General features: G+C 46.5%; 1 protein-coding gene across 2 annotated transcripts in view; it reads right to left on the reverse strand.

Moving 5' to 3' along the window:
• The window catches only part of TEX9 (testis expressed 9), an 82,116-nt gene that overhangs the window by 53,766 nt on the left and 14,649 nt on the right, over window positions 1-13,701 (reverse strand). For both annotated transcript variants that reach the window (XM_029575112.1, XM_029575111.1), the window contains 3 exons: window positions 12,228-12,313; window positions 4,272-4,335; window positions 486-559 (listed from right to left, as the gene is read on the reverse strand). In XM_029575112.1, the coding sequence (XP_029430972.1) occupies window positions 486-559; window positions 4,272-4,335; window positions 12,228-12,313 (224 nt within the window). The remainder of the gene's footprint in view (window positions 1-485; window positions 560-4,271; window positions 4,336-12,227; window positions 12,314-13,701) is intronic.

The raw sequence follows: 13,701 nt of genomic DNA on the forward strand, positions 1-13,701 counted from the left end.
CAGAAAAACTTAGTTATAACTCCCAAGTTGTAGCTAACTTTCATGAAAATAACCATGTTATTTTATTTACATAAAATTGCTTAGTAATAAGCTGCTTTGCATGCTTTTGTAAAGTATTTGCATGCCTAGCAGCTCGTTACCATTCTTGTGATATTGAGGGTGAAATTGTACACTGAATTTAAAATACCGCACATTATTACTGAGTTAAGATGTTTACCATCTGGTAAGGTAAATAAATGACTCCCTAAAATTACTGCTAAACCTTTTACAGTTTAAAAATGCAAACAAAAGCTTTCATCTTCCTTTATAAACTACTGGATTTAGTAACTGGAATATTATGCGGTCCTTTACATATTCTCTCTTTTTTGCAGCATCATCGTTAATGGATGCATTCTGTTAAATGTGGTTTGCACAACTATGCAACCTTAAAGAAAAAAATAAGTTCAGCATACTAGTGATATATTTAGAAACACACAGTAGTTTACCTCTGATTTACTTCTTCATCATAAAGTTTAAGATGTATTGAAACTGGCCGTGACAGCACTTCCTGTTGTTCTCGCTTGAATAACAGAAGAAATGTTTGTTTAAATAAGAGAACACATCTTTCATCCATGTATCTCAGCTACATACTTCAGGTAATCATCATGTTACAAAATATGAAGGGAAAACACCCCACCACAAAATGCCCCCATCCCCCCCCCCAAAATCTTGTCTATCACGTTTAAGCTAATGACAAGTCAAGATGAGAGAAAAGATTGTGGGAATATACCTGAAAGCTATTAGTAATGCACAAGAAGTGAAATTTGTTTCAATGGTAGAGGCTAAAATGGTAAAGGATTTCAAGAGATAAAACATAGAGGATCCTTACTTGCAAATAAGTGAAGAGATAGCGGAAGCATGACCTAATGACACAACAGACTATGGAGGTAGCGAAGTGGTAACCTGCACAAAGTGGCATTACAACATAATAGAAGCATTATGACTGCATTGCGCTTCCAAAAAGGCAGCGAGGTAATCAGAGGGACCACAGTTTAAAAAGCACGAGGAGGCCGGATTTTTTGGACAATGGCTATGCTAGTTTTGGTAGCAGTATGGATTATCAGAAAACCTGGTAATAAGATATGGAAGACAACCTGTTTTTACATGCATAAATGGTCTTTTGAAAATCATCTGAGGGGAGGGGGGATCTACATGCACAAAGTATGCGTGAAACCCAATATCATGTATACTTTTGTGCGCAGACACAAGAGGCATTCTGGGGGAGAAGTTGGGGCAAGAACATAAGAACATAAGAAAATGCCATACTGGGTCAGACCAAGGGTCCATCAAGCCCAGCATCCTGTTTCCAACAGTGGCCAATCCAGGCCATAAGAACCTGGCAAGTACCCAAAAACTAAGTCTATTCCATGTAACCATTGCTAATGGCAGTGGCTATTCTCTAAGTGAACTTAATAGCAGGTAATGGACTTCTCCTCCAAGAACTTATCCAATCCTTTTTTAAACACAGCTATACTAACTGCACTAACCACATCCTCTGGCAACAAATTCCAGAGTTTAATTGTGCGTTGAGTAAAAAAGAACTTTCTCCGATTAGTTTTAAATGTGCCCCATGCTAACTTCATGGAGTGCTCCCTAGTCTTTCTACTATCCGAAAGAGTAAATAACAGATTCACATCTACCCGTTCTAGACCTCTCATGATTTTAAACACCTCTATCATATCCCCCCTCAGTCGTCTCTTCTCCAAGCTGAAAAGTCCTAACCTCTTTAGTCTTTCCTCATAGGGGAGTTGTTCCATTCCCCTTATCATTTTGGTAGCCCTTCTCTGTACCTTCTCCATCGCAATTATATCTTTTTTGAGATGCAGCGACCAGAATTTTACACAGTATTCAAGGTGCGGTCTCACCATGGAGCAATACAGAGGCATTATGACATTTTCCGTTTTATTCACCATTCCCTTTCTAATAATTCCCAACATTCTGTTTGCTTTTTTGACTGCCGCAGCACACTGTACCGACAATTTCAATGTGTTATCCACTATGACACCTAGATCTTTCTTGGGTTGTAGCACCTAATATGGAACCCAACATTGTGTAATTATAGCATGGGTTATTTTTCCCTATATGCATCACCTTGCACTTATCCACATTAAATTTCATCTGCCATTTCGATGCCCAATTTTCCAGTCTCACAAGGTCTTCCTGCAATTTATCACAATCTGCTTGTGATTTAACTACTCTGAACAATTTGTGTCATCTGCAAATTTGATTATCTCACTCGTCGTATTTCTTTCCAGATCATTTATAAATATATTGAAAAGTAAGGGTCCCAATACAGATCCCTGAGGCACTCCACTGTCCACTCCCTTCCACTGAGAAAATTGCCCATTTAATCCTACTCTCTGTTTCCTGTCTTTTAGCCAGTTTGCAATCCACGAAAGGACATCGCCACCTATCCCATGACTTTTTACTTTTCCTAGAAGTCTCTCATGAGGAACTTTGTCAAACGCCTTCTGAAAATCCAAGTATACTATATCTACCGGTTCACCTTTATCCAAATGTTTATTAACTCCTTCAAAAAAGTGAAGCAGATTTGTGAGGCAAGACTTGCCCTGGGTAAAGCCATGCTGACTTTGTTCCATTAAACCATGCCTTTCTATATGTTCTGTGATTTTAATGTTTAGAACACTTTCCACTATTTTTCCTGGCACTGAAGTCAGGCTAACCGGTCTGTAGTTTCCCGGATCGCCCCTGGAGCCTTTTTTAAATATTGGGGTTACATTTGCTATCCTCCAGTCTTCAGGTACAATGGATGATTTTAATGATAAGTTACAAATTTTTACTAATAGGTCTGAAATTTCATTTTTTAGTTCCTTCAGAACTCTGGGGGGTGTATACCATCTGGTCCAGGTGATTTACTACTCTTCAGTTTGTCAATCAGGCCTACCACATCTTCTAGGTTCACCGTGATTTGATTCAGTCCATCTGAATCATTACCCATGAAAACCTTCTCCATTACGGATTTATGTACATATTTTCAATTTTAGGCAGTATTAATATTATTATTATACTTCATATATTGCCTAAACCTATTTCAGAAAGGCCTGTAACATCTGGAAAAACTCCGCCCAGTAGAAGGACTCTGAGTCCATAACAGGGCTCATAGGACCGAACATAGTGCTTTCCAAGCCCTTCCCCAGGGAAGTCCCTCCCATTGCGAACAAGGAGAAGGGGGAACTGCCATCGTAACACCTCCTGTGCCCTCCCCTCCACAGAGTCCTCCATCAGTTAGGGGGATGATCCAACGGTGGAAAAATCCTTGGGAGGCAAATTGCCTTTAGCCTCCAGACAGCACTGGCATAGGCGAAGTGAGAGCAATGGCTGGATTGCCCTTATATGGCAAGCTGCACAAATAGAAAGACACTTAGACTTTCTAGCCCCTGGCACCATTGTCTGTCATCAAAAGGCCACTCTCCTGTCCATGCAGTCTCCTACATGCACACCAATGCATGTGCGGACATAGCTGCACAATTACGCGTGCAAGTCTAGACTGTGGTCTTGCGTGCTTATAGGCATGTGTATGTGCACACCGACTCTAGGCTACAGCATCACTGTGCGCACATTCAAGTACATGGAAAAAAATGCTCACCGCAGCCTAAGCGCGGTTCACAGTAGCCTAGTCACCCACCACGTGGCCGACCGATGGGCCCTGCAATGAGGGTAAGAGTAAACACTGTCCTAGCTGCCAACCCACACCAGCAGAACGCCGCTTGCTTCCATTCTCCATTAAGTACATGTGTGTGTGTGTGTGTATGTATGTATTAGTGTTAAGGAGGAAAAACAACCCAGTAGGGAAAGGGGATCCCTATCACCTTCACTCCTTTCTTTTACCTGAGCTCAGCCCTCCCTGGCTGAAAGCACGATTGCTATAGGAAAATTGTTTTTTACCTGCTAATTTTCGTTCCTGTAATACCAAGATCAGTTCCGACCAGTGGGTTATGCATCCCCCACCAGCCTAATGCGACTTTGTGTATGAGCCTGCAGTATCTGAATATAATTCACCTCGAGCTACCAATGAAAATGTGTGAGCTAAATACACAAATAAATAAATGTCTACACACTTAATTGGACAACTCACAAATTTTCAAAGTGGACATGTGCATAAGCCCATTTTGAAAATTCGGGCTAAAGTCTGAGGATACAAAGGACTCGCAGATTTTAACTCTTCACAAGCTATTTGAAAATTACCCTTGATAAGGAACCAAGTTTCTCACCATTACTTCTTCAGCTTGACGTACCAGCTCTGCAGTTTTTGCTTCCAGTTCTGCATTTAGACGTCTAACACAATGAGACACTTTGAGTCATTATTACTTCTGTAGAAGAACTTAGCAAAAAATTAATATTTGTAATGATTTATGATGGTTTAATAAGAACATTTTCCCAACTTGTGATTAGATACTAAAAATAATTTGTATAAAATACCTAAGGCTTGCAAATATATCAGATCATACATCTTTACAACTGTATTACATTTACACTTACAAATTTTGACTTCAGTTTTAATATCTATGTATTATTGTCCTGCAAGGTGAGGTCCAAAAAATGACAAAGTATGCAAAAAACTTTTGTCTAGCTGGATCTTTTTTCTCCCAGTTTTACAAATACACAGCCAAATCCATGCTAGCTAAATAAAAAGGTCAGAATACGAAGGTTCACATTCAGTAAGCTGGCAAGAGATCAGGTTATCCAGATAAAGTTATCTGTTTAATTTGCTCCAGATATTCAGCTGGATAAAACAGCTACATACAGACAGATAACTTAACAACCTAAAGGAAAATTGGTACTTACCTGCTAATTTTCATTCCTGTAGTACCACGGATCAGTCCAGACTCCCGAGTTTTGCCTCCCCTCCAGCAGATAGAGACAGAGAAGTTTTTGACTGACACTGCCCTATACCTCGAGGTGCTACCTACAGCCATCAGTATTATACTGTATCCAAGCGTAAAGAATAAACCTTAATAAAATTATTAACAATTTCACCCCTTAATGAGCAGAGGGAAGAGAAACCTATAACGCATACAACAAATCCTGCTTATACTCACATCCTAAAAGGGGAGCAGAAACCTGTGTGAACTTTTCAAACAAATCTCAGAGTAATCAATAATCACCGACTGAGCAGACTCTCCATTTCCCCCAACTCTGAAAAGGGCGAGACTCTGGACTGATCAGTGGTACTACAGGAATGAAAATTAGCAGGTAAGAACCAATTTTCCTTTCCCTGTACGTACCTGGATCAGTTCAGACTCCTGGGATGTACCAAAGCTTCCCTAAGTAGGGTGGGACCCCCGAGAGTCCCTCTCAGAGCACACCCCCCCAGAATCTGGGGCCTGGACATCCAACCGATAATGTCTAGCAAAGGTGTGCAAAGACTTCCAAGAAGCTGCTCTACAAATCTCCTCCTGTGGCTGACGCTCTGCCCACGAAGCCACTTGTGACTGGGCAGAATGAGCTTGAAGACCGACCGGAACCGGACGACCCTGAACAATATACGCAGAGGCAATAGCCTCCTTCAACTAGCATGCGATACTGGCCCTAACGGCCTTGTGTCCTCTCCTGAGGCCACTCCACAGCACGAAAAGATGGTCTGACAAGCAGAAGCTGTTCGTAACCTCCAACTAATGCATTAGAACTCGCCTCACGTTCAAAAATCTTTAGACCGAGGATTAGAAGGGTCCAAGTCTAGAAAGGAAGGGAGCTCCACCAACTGATTCAAATGAAAAGAGGATACCACCTTTGGAAGAAAGGAGGGGACTGTCCTCAAAGAGACTCCCATATGCGTAATCCTTAAGAAGGGCTCCCTACAAGACAGGGCCTGAAGCTCCGACACCCACCGAGCTGAAGAAATAGCCACGAGGAAAACAACCTTCAAGGTAAGATCCTTTAAAGTCGCCCGCTTTAAAGGCTCAAATGGTGATGTACACAGGGCCCTGAGAACCAAATTCAAACTCCATGAAGGACAAGGATAAGGACCGTAGGGCGCAAATGTTTCGCCCCCAGCAGAAAACGCACCACGTTCGGATGTGCTGCCAAGGCAACTCCCTGTACTTTTCCACGGAAAACAACCTAGAGCCGCTACCTGGACCCTCAGGAAACTAAAGGACAAATCTTTAGCCAGGCCAGCTTATAAGACCCACGCACCAAGACTCAAAAACTCCCCACATCCTGATGTAAGCAAAGGAGGTAGAGGATTTTCAAGACTGTAAAAGGCTAGCAATCACCGCATCTGAATAACCCTTATTCTTCAACCGCTGCCTCTCAAAAGCCATGCCGCTAGACAAAAGCAATCTGCCTCTTCCAAATAAACGGGCCTCCTGGTACAGGAGATTCGGCAACAGGTGAAACCTTAGAGGGCCATCCACCACTAGGTTGACCAGATCCGCAAACCATGGATGCCGTGGCCATTCCAGCGCTACCAGAACCACTTCACTCAGATGAGCTTCTACACGACGCAATACCTTGCCGACCAACAGCCAGGGCGGAAACACGTACAACGAGGACGTCACTCGGCCAGGGGAGGACCAGAGCATCTACTTCCTCTGCTCCTGGTTTCCAGCGTCAACTGAAGAACTACAGGGCTTTGATATTGCGGAATGTTGCTATCAAGTCTACGCTCGGCCTGGTCCACCTGTCACATATGAGGCGAAAGACGTCTGAGAGCTACCACACCCCGGGATCCAGTTGGTGGCGGCTGAGAAAATTGGCTTGAACGTTGTCTATGCCGGCAATATGAGAGGCTGCTATCCTGTCCAGTTGCTGCTCCGCCCAGCTGATCAACTCCCGGGCTTCCGTTGCCTCTATGGGAGGAAAAAGACCCCAAGGACGGCAAATGTGGGATGGGAAAACTTCCTCTCACCTCTGATTTCAGAAGACCACAGTGAACAGCAACAGCAATGGTTCTTCAGCTCTGCCCATGCTGCCTCAGAAAGGAAGAGGAAAGGGCAGTAGCCATAAGTTTTTATTTGAACCTGGGCTGCATTAAGAAGAGGGGAAGGGGTTACTATGGGGGCGCAAGGTCTCCCAATGTGTGAAGACTGGAGTGGTTGCCCTGGTTTGCCTCCTGATGCCCCAAAAGAATGGTCCTGAGCAGATATGGACTGTCTACCTACCTTTGCTTCCCACTGCACCATTCTCATTCCCTCTCTCTCCCTCCACCTCCATGTGAATATCTCCCTCCTCCCTTATGTTATTGCTGATTTCTTGACTCCACAACTGATTTCTTTGCCCACTCTCTCCCTCCACCAATCTCACCCTCTCTCTTTCCCTCCCCCCACCTTCACCAGTGTCTTTTTCCCTTCTCATTCCTTACTGCTGCTGATCTCTAAATCCATGCAGGTCCTGGCATGTCACGGATCTCTTGGCCTGCACAGGCCACTGCTGCTTCTGGTCCACTGATCACTTCTTGTGCACTAACAGCAGTTATGAAGCGGGGTGAGCAGGGAAGTAGCAATGGCCCCATTCCACCCACTAACAGCACTAGGGGAGGAAGTGATGTGACACATGACAGACAGTCAGGCAGAGGGTTGCCAATCAGGCAGTCCTGCTCCATGAACTGGTAGAAACTGTGTCATGGACCAGCACTGATAGTTGAGAAACATTGCTATGGTGTACGCCAATGCTAATTTCAAAATATTTTTATGATGATACCAAAGGAAAATTAGTTTCTTACCTGATAATTTTCGTTCCTGTAGTACCAAGGATCAGTCCAGGACACCTGGGTTGTGACTCCACACCAGTAGATGGAGACAGAGCAAGATCTGTCGGGCTCGGCCATATATGGCCATGTGCCTGCCACAGCCCCCTCAGTCTTACGTAATGTCAAAGTAGCACACCCAAAGAAACTAACTATATTACTGAACTTTAACGGGAAACACTTCAATGACCCCAACTGGAACAGAACTCCCCCGACCAAGGGAGCGAAACAAGGCAACAGATTAGATAATCAAAAGAACGAGCGGACTCTCCGTTACTTCAGAACAATAACTCGGACGGGATCCTGGACTGATCCTTGGTACTACAGGAACGAAAATTATCAGGTAAGAAACTAATTTTCCTTTCCCTGTACGTACCAGGATCAGTCCAGGACACCTGGGATGTACCAGAGCCAACTTACCGAGGGTGGGAAGCAGAGAGTCCTGCTCGGAGTACCCTCCCTCCAAACCCCCCAGAATCAGTAGCCTGCACATCCAACCGGTAGTGTCTAATGAAGGTGTGTAACGACTTCCAGGTAGCCACCCTGCAAATCTCTTGAGGCGACACCTGAGAAGATTCCGCCCAAGACGCAGCGTGGGAACGCGTCGAGTGAGCCCTGAGACCCACTGGACCCGGTTTTCCCCGTAATAGATATGCTGAGCCAATGGCCTCCTTGAGCCAAAGGGCGATCGTCGTCCGAGAAGCCGCGGCACCTTTCTTCGAACCGGAAAACAGAACAAAAAGGTGATCCGTCACCCGGAAAGAATTGGTGACCTCAAGATAGCGCAGGAGAGACCTCCGCACATCCAGCTTCCGCAAATCTTTCAGTTTCGGGTCTGAGGACTCCCTTACCGCAAAAGCGGGAAGCTCAATAGACTGATTCAAGTGAAACGCCAACACGACTTTTGGCAAAAAAGAAGGGACCGTTCGCAAGGAGACTCCAGTGTCGGAAATGTGCAAAAACGGCTCCCGACAGGACAATGCCTGCAACTCCGAAACTCGCCGCGCCGAGTGGACGCCATAGAACCCAGAACCATCATGTAATCGCAGACCCGCGGTAGACGAAGAGACAATAACCGCCTCACATGAGACTGAAGCTTGCATATCCGGTCCTGGGATAGGAACACCTTGCCCTGTTTCGTGTCGAATAAAGCTCCAAGGTATTCCAAAGACTGGGTGGGTACCAGTTGACTCTTGCTGAAGTTGACGACCCAGCCCAGCGACTGCAAGAGCTGTAAGACCCTGGCCACTGTCAGACGGCACTGGGTCTCGGACTTGGCTCGAATCAACCAATCGTCCAAGTAGGGATGAACCAGGAAACCTTCCCGGCGGAGCTGCGCTGCCACCACCACCATCACCTTCGTGAAGGTCCGAGGAGCCGTTGCAAGACCAAACGGGAGCGCCCGGAACTGGTAATGCTTTCCCAGGATGCAGAACCTGAGAAAACGTTGGAACGACTGCTGGATACCGACATGGAGGTACGCTTCCGTAAGATCCAGAGAGGCCAGGAATTCACCTGGACGTACCAAAGCAATCACCGATCGAATCGTCTCCATTTTGAAGTGAGGAACGCGAAGACATCGGTTTACGCCCTTCAGATCCAAGATTGGCCTTGACGTGCCGTCTTTCTTTGGCACGATGAAATAAATGGAGTAACGGCCCTTGCCTTGCTGACCGGGAGGTACGGGGGCAATAGCCCCCAGGCTTTCCAAGCGCCGAAGGGTTCCTAGCACTGCTGCCCTCTTCTCTGGACACTTGCAGGGCGAGACCAGGAACTTGTCGGATGGAGTTCGAGCAAAATCTAATGCGTAGCCGTGTCTTATCACGTCGAGGACCCACTGATCCGTCGTTACCTTGGCCCATTCCCCGAAGAATAATGTCAACCTCGCCCCGATTGGAACAACGGCTTGAGGTTGAAGTGAGGGATGGGCCGGCCGTATCTCATTGCGAAGCCTTGGGCCCCGTTCCGGACGGGGTTCCTCCTTGTCTACCGAACCTTTTCCCCCAAAAGGACTGCGGCCACTGAGAGGAGCGGGAGGGGGCTGACCTGTAGGATGGCCCGGCAGACCTCTGAGGACGCGACCTCCTGTTTCCCCGAAAACGGGACCGACCAGTGAATGAGGACAGAGTTCTGGACCTGTCCTCAGGCAACTTAAAAGCCCTATTCTCCCCAAGGGACAGCATCAAATCATCCAACTCCTTGCCGAACAACAGCTTGCCCTTGAACGGCAGTGCTCCCAAGTGAGCCTTGGACGATCCATCCGCCACCCAATTTTGCAGCCACAGAAGACGGCGCGCCGAGATGGAAGCCACCTTGGCTTGCGCCGACGTGCGAAGAAGATCGTGTAAAGCATCCGCTCCGTACGCGATTGCTGCTTCCAAACGATCCGCCTGTGATGCCTCCTCTGCTGACAGATCCGCGTTGGCCTGAAGAACCTGAGCCCAGCGCAGACTGGCCCGCATAGCAAAGTTGGTACAGATGGCGGCCCGGACCCCCAAAGCTGAGACCTCAAAAATATTTTTGAGCTGCACCTCCAGCTTCCTGTCCTGAATGTCTCGGAGAGCAGTAGCCCCCATGACCGGGATCATCGACCTCTTCGTCACCGCGGAGACTGCCGCATCCACCTTTGGGAACCGAAGGAGATCTAACGCATCCTCAGGGAGCGGATAGAGCTTATCCATAGCCTTACTGACCTTTAGGCCTAACTCCGGTGTATCCCATTCCCGAAACAGGATATCCGTAGACGAAAAATGAAAAGGAAAAGCCACTTCTGGGCCCGTGAGACCCAACAGTACTGGATCCATGTTGGCTTCCTGTCGGGCTACCACCGGCGGCGCATCTATCCCCAGCTCTTGGAGAATGGCGGGAATAAGTGGGGACAGTTCTTCTCTACGAAAAAGACGGACCACCTTAGGGTCGTCCCCTTCCACGGCCTGCGCCCCTTTGCCCGCGGTGGGCTGAGTGGGATCATCCCCTGTCGGCCCTTGGGTCCCCGACGGAGGCTCTTCCGGGTAATCCTCATCCTCCTCGGACATGGAGTCGCTGTCAGAGTCCTGCGGGACCCCCCTGAGAGGCCGCTTCCCTTTGGGTGGAGCGTGGGACAAATCCGCGGGCCCCTTCTTCGGAGGACCGGACCGAGAAGCTCCCCTGGACGCTTTTGGACGCCTGCGCTTGCGGCCTTTATAGCGGAGGAGTTTGCGCAACAGTAGCGCAAAATCCTCAGAAAACTCCCCGGAGCCCGACGAACTCTCATTTGCACTGGTAGCCTCAGGGGACCCGGTTCCCCCCGGGGCATCTCCCCCTGCCGGCCCCCGCTGCGGGGAAAGCGCGGGAGGAGGGCCGGCATCCCCTGCCGGCTCCCGCGCGATTTCGCGGGCGGAGCCTAAAATGGCCGCCACTTCCGCGCTGAGCAGGAAGAGCTCCGGAGGATTGGCTGCTGCTGCATTACTGCGCGGCGGCGAACGAACGGGCCTAGAACGGCTGCTCCGCGGTGTCCCGGAGGGACCCTCACCTCCCGGGATGCAAGAGGAACACAGGCCCTCCCTAGAAAGGCGCGCACGCGCCGAGCCGCAGGCCCGACAAATCGATCCCCGAGGTATTCACGCGATCGCGGCGCAAGCAGAAATCAAAATTTACCCCCCGGCAATCGGCGACCCCACCCCGAGGTACCCCGAGACAGAGCCGAAAGTAAAGGAGAGCCGGCGGGACGCAAACTGCAAAATAAAACTTTTTTTTTTTTTCAAACCTGTCGCTGTCCTCGGTCCTGGGGCCCTGCTCCAGCGGGGGTGAGTGAACCGGGCTCCCGGTGTCACCCCCGACGCTGCCACTGGACTAGCCGGGTCCTCAACCCTGGCAGCGGCCTCTACCAGGGGGGGATGGTCCCCTCAGAACCTCCCAACCCCCCTGGGAGGTAGGGCGGACGGGACTTCCTCACAGGAAAATTTAAGAAAAATTAAGAAAAAAAATTAAGAAAAAAAGACTGGAACTATAGCAAACCAGTACTGACTAAAAAACACAGAAGAAAACTCAACCCTGACTAACTACCAGTACCAGGGCAGGCAGGGGCTGTGACTGCACCTGCACCATCTACTGGAGACAGAGTAAGACTGAGGGGGCTGTGGCAGGCACATGGCCATGGGGCTGTGGCAGGCACATGGCCATATATGGCCGAGCCCGACAGATCTTGCTCTGTCTCCATCTACTGGTGCGGAGTCACAACCCAGGTGTCCTGGACTGATCCTGGTACGAACAGGGAATATAAATTTTCAATGATATTTCCACAATCTATTAAAAATCAGATGGTGTTACAAATATTTAAGCTTTTCTTCTAGAAAAAGCATGATCACATGCCTTCAACAGAAACACTAAAAGGTCTGATTCATGAAGGCTTTTCTTCCATTCTCTGTCTATGGAAAAATAAAAACTTAGTGAATCAGATGCTAAAATATGTTTTTACCATCCGTTTATTAAGCATTCTTACTTGTACTCCTCTTCCTTAGCCAGCAGGTTTTCTTGGGATATCTTTCTTTGTGATGCAGAGGATGGATGCACTGCGAGTTTGGTTTTCTTTGTGTACATAAAATGAAAGACATGGAAAACAATTTTCCAGAAGTAAAATTTAATTTTTATATTTACATTATTTTTCAATTGTAATATTTCTGCAATCGCACTGAATTTCTCAATCTGTAACCTTGGCATTGGTACACTTTTACTTGCTTTATTTTCCTCCCTATTACAATCAATCAATCACCTATTTCAAACATTGCTTCTAACTTTCCCTCAAATCTCTTCATTAGGATGAAGCCAAACAAGGGAGATGCAAGCCATTTTTGCTGCTTTAGCCAAAGAAAATCTTTCTACCCTGAAGAAGTAAGGAACAGTTGGGAGGATGGAAGGTGAATTATTACCCTCAATTATATTACTCTCCTCTAGTTCTCATCGTGGGTTTCCTGAGAGTGGAAGAACATGAAGAGTCAGCAGTTGTAGAGTATGAAAACAGATGGAGATTGTGCCATGGACATCTATACTCCCCTCTTCTGCCACTACTAATCCCACAAAAGCACCAACATTTCCTCTGCCTATGGGGGGGAAAAAAATTTCAATGGTCCTATCTTTAGCCAGTTGTTTTAGTCCTTTTCTGTTGCATTCCTAGAGCCTCAATTCTGTTATCAATATCTCTTTCCAATATCGATTCAAATTACACTTTGAAACCTAGAAAATGTACATACCACACATTACAAAGGTACATAACTACTACTACTTAACACTTCTTTAGCTCTACTCAACATACACAGTGCTGTACAAAAACATATGAGACAGTCCCTTTTCTGTACAGCTTACAATCTAATCAAGACAAACTTACAGGGCAAAAAAGATTTGAGGAATTTTATTTATTAAGATAATGGTTAAAAATTAATCAGGAGTAAAGATTTAAAAGCAACCTGAAAAAGGTGAGTTTTTAGATAGGATTTAAATAAAGCAAGAGGGGGAACATGACACACTAGCTCAGGAAATTTATTCCAAGCATATGGTGCACCGAGTGTAAAGCACAGAGTCGAAACTGGCAGTAGAGGAGAAGGGAATAGATAGAAGTGATGAGTAGAGTGCACAAGGAGCAATGTAGAGAGAGATAAGAGAGAGGTAATGAGGAGCTGCAGAGCGAAAGCTCTTGCTGACGAGTAAGGAGCTTGAACTGTATGCAGGAACACATAGGGAGCCAATGTAGTGATTGGAGAAAAGGCTGTACAACTTTGGTCAAAATAAATATCAGAACATCTATGTAGTCTACTCATGTTTTTACTGCTGTAATATTGCATATCCTACACAAGCTCCAGCTTTACTCTTGCTGTAAAACCTTGAAATCATTAAAATAATAGGCATATTGTATAAGAATGCAGAATAATTAAGCATTTTATATTAAAAATTTTATTTGCTGCAGGATTTGATGAGCCAAT

This window comes from Rhinatrema bivittatum, chromosome 13 (genome assembly GCF_901001135.1).
Source record: "Rhinatrema bivittatum chromosome 13, aRhiBiv1.1, whole genome shotgun sequence".
In the NCBI taxonomy this organism is placed as follows: Eukaryota; Metazoa; Chordata; class Amphibia; order Gymnophiona; family Rhinatrematidae; genus Rhinatrema; species Rhinatrema bivittatum.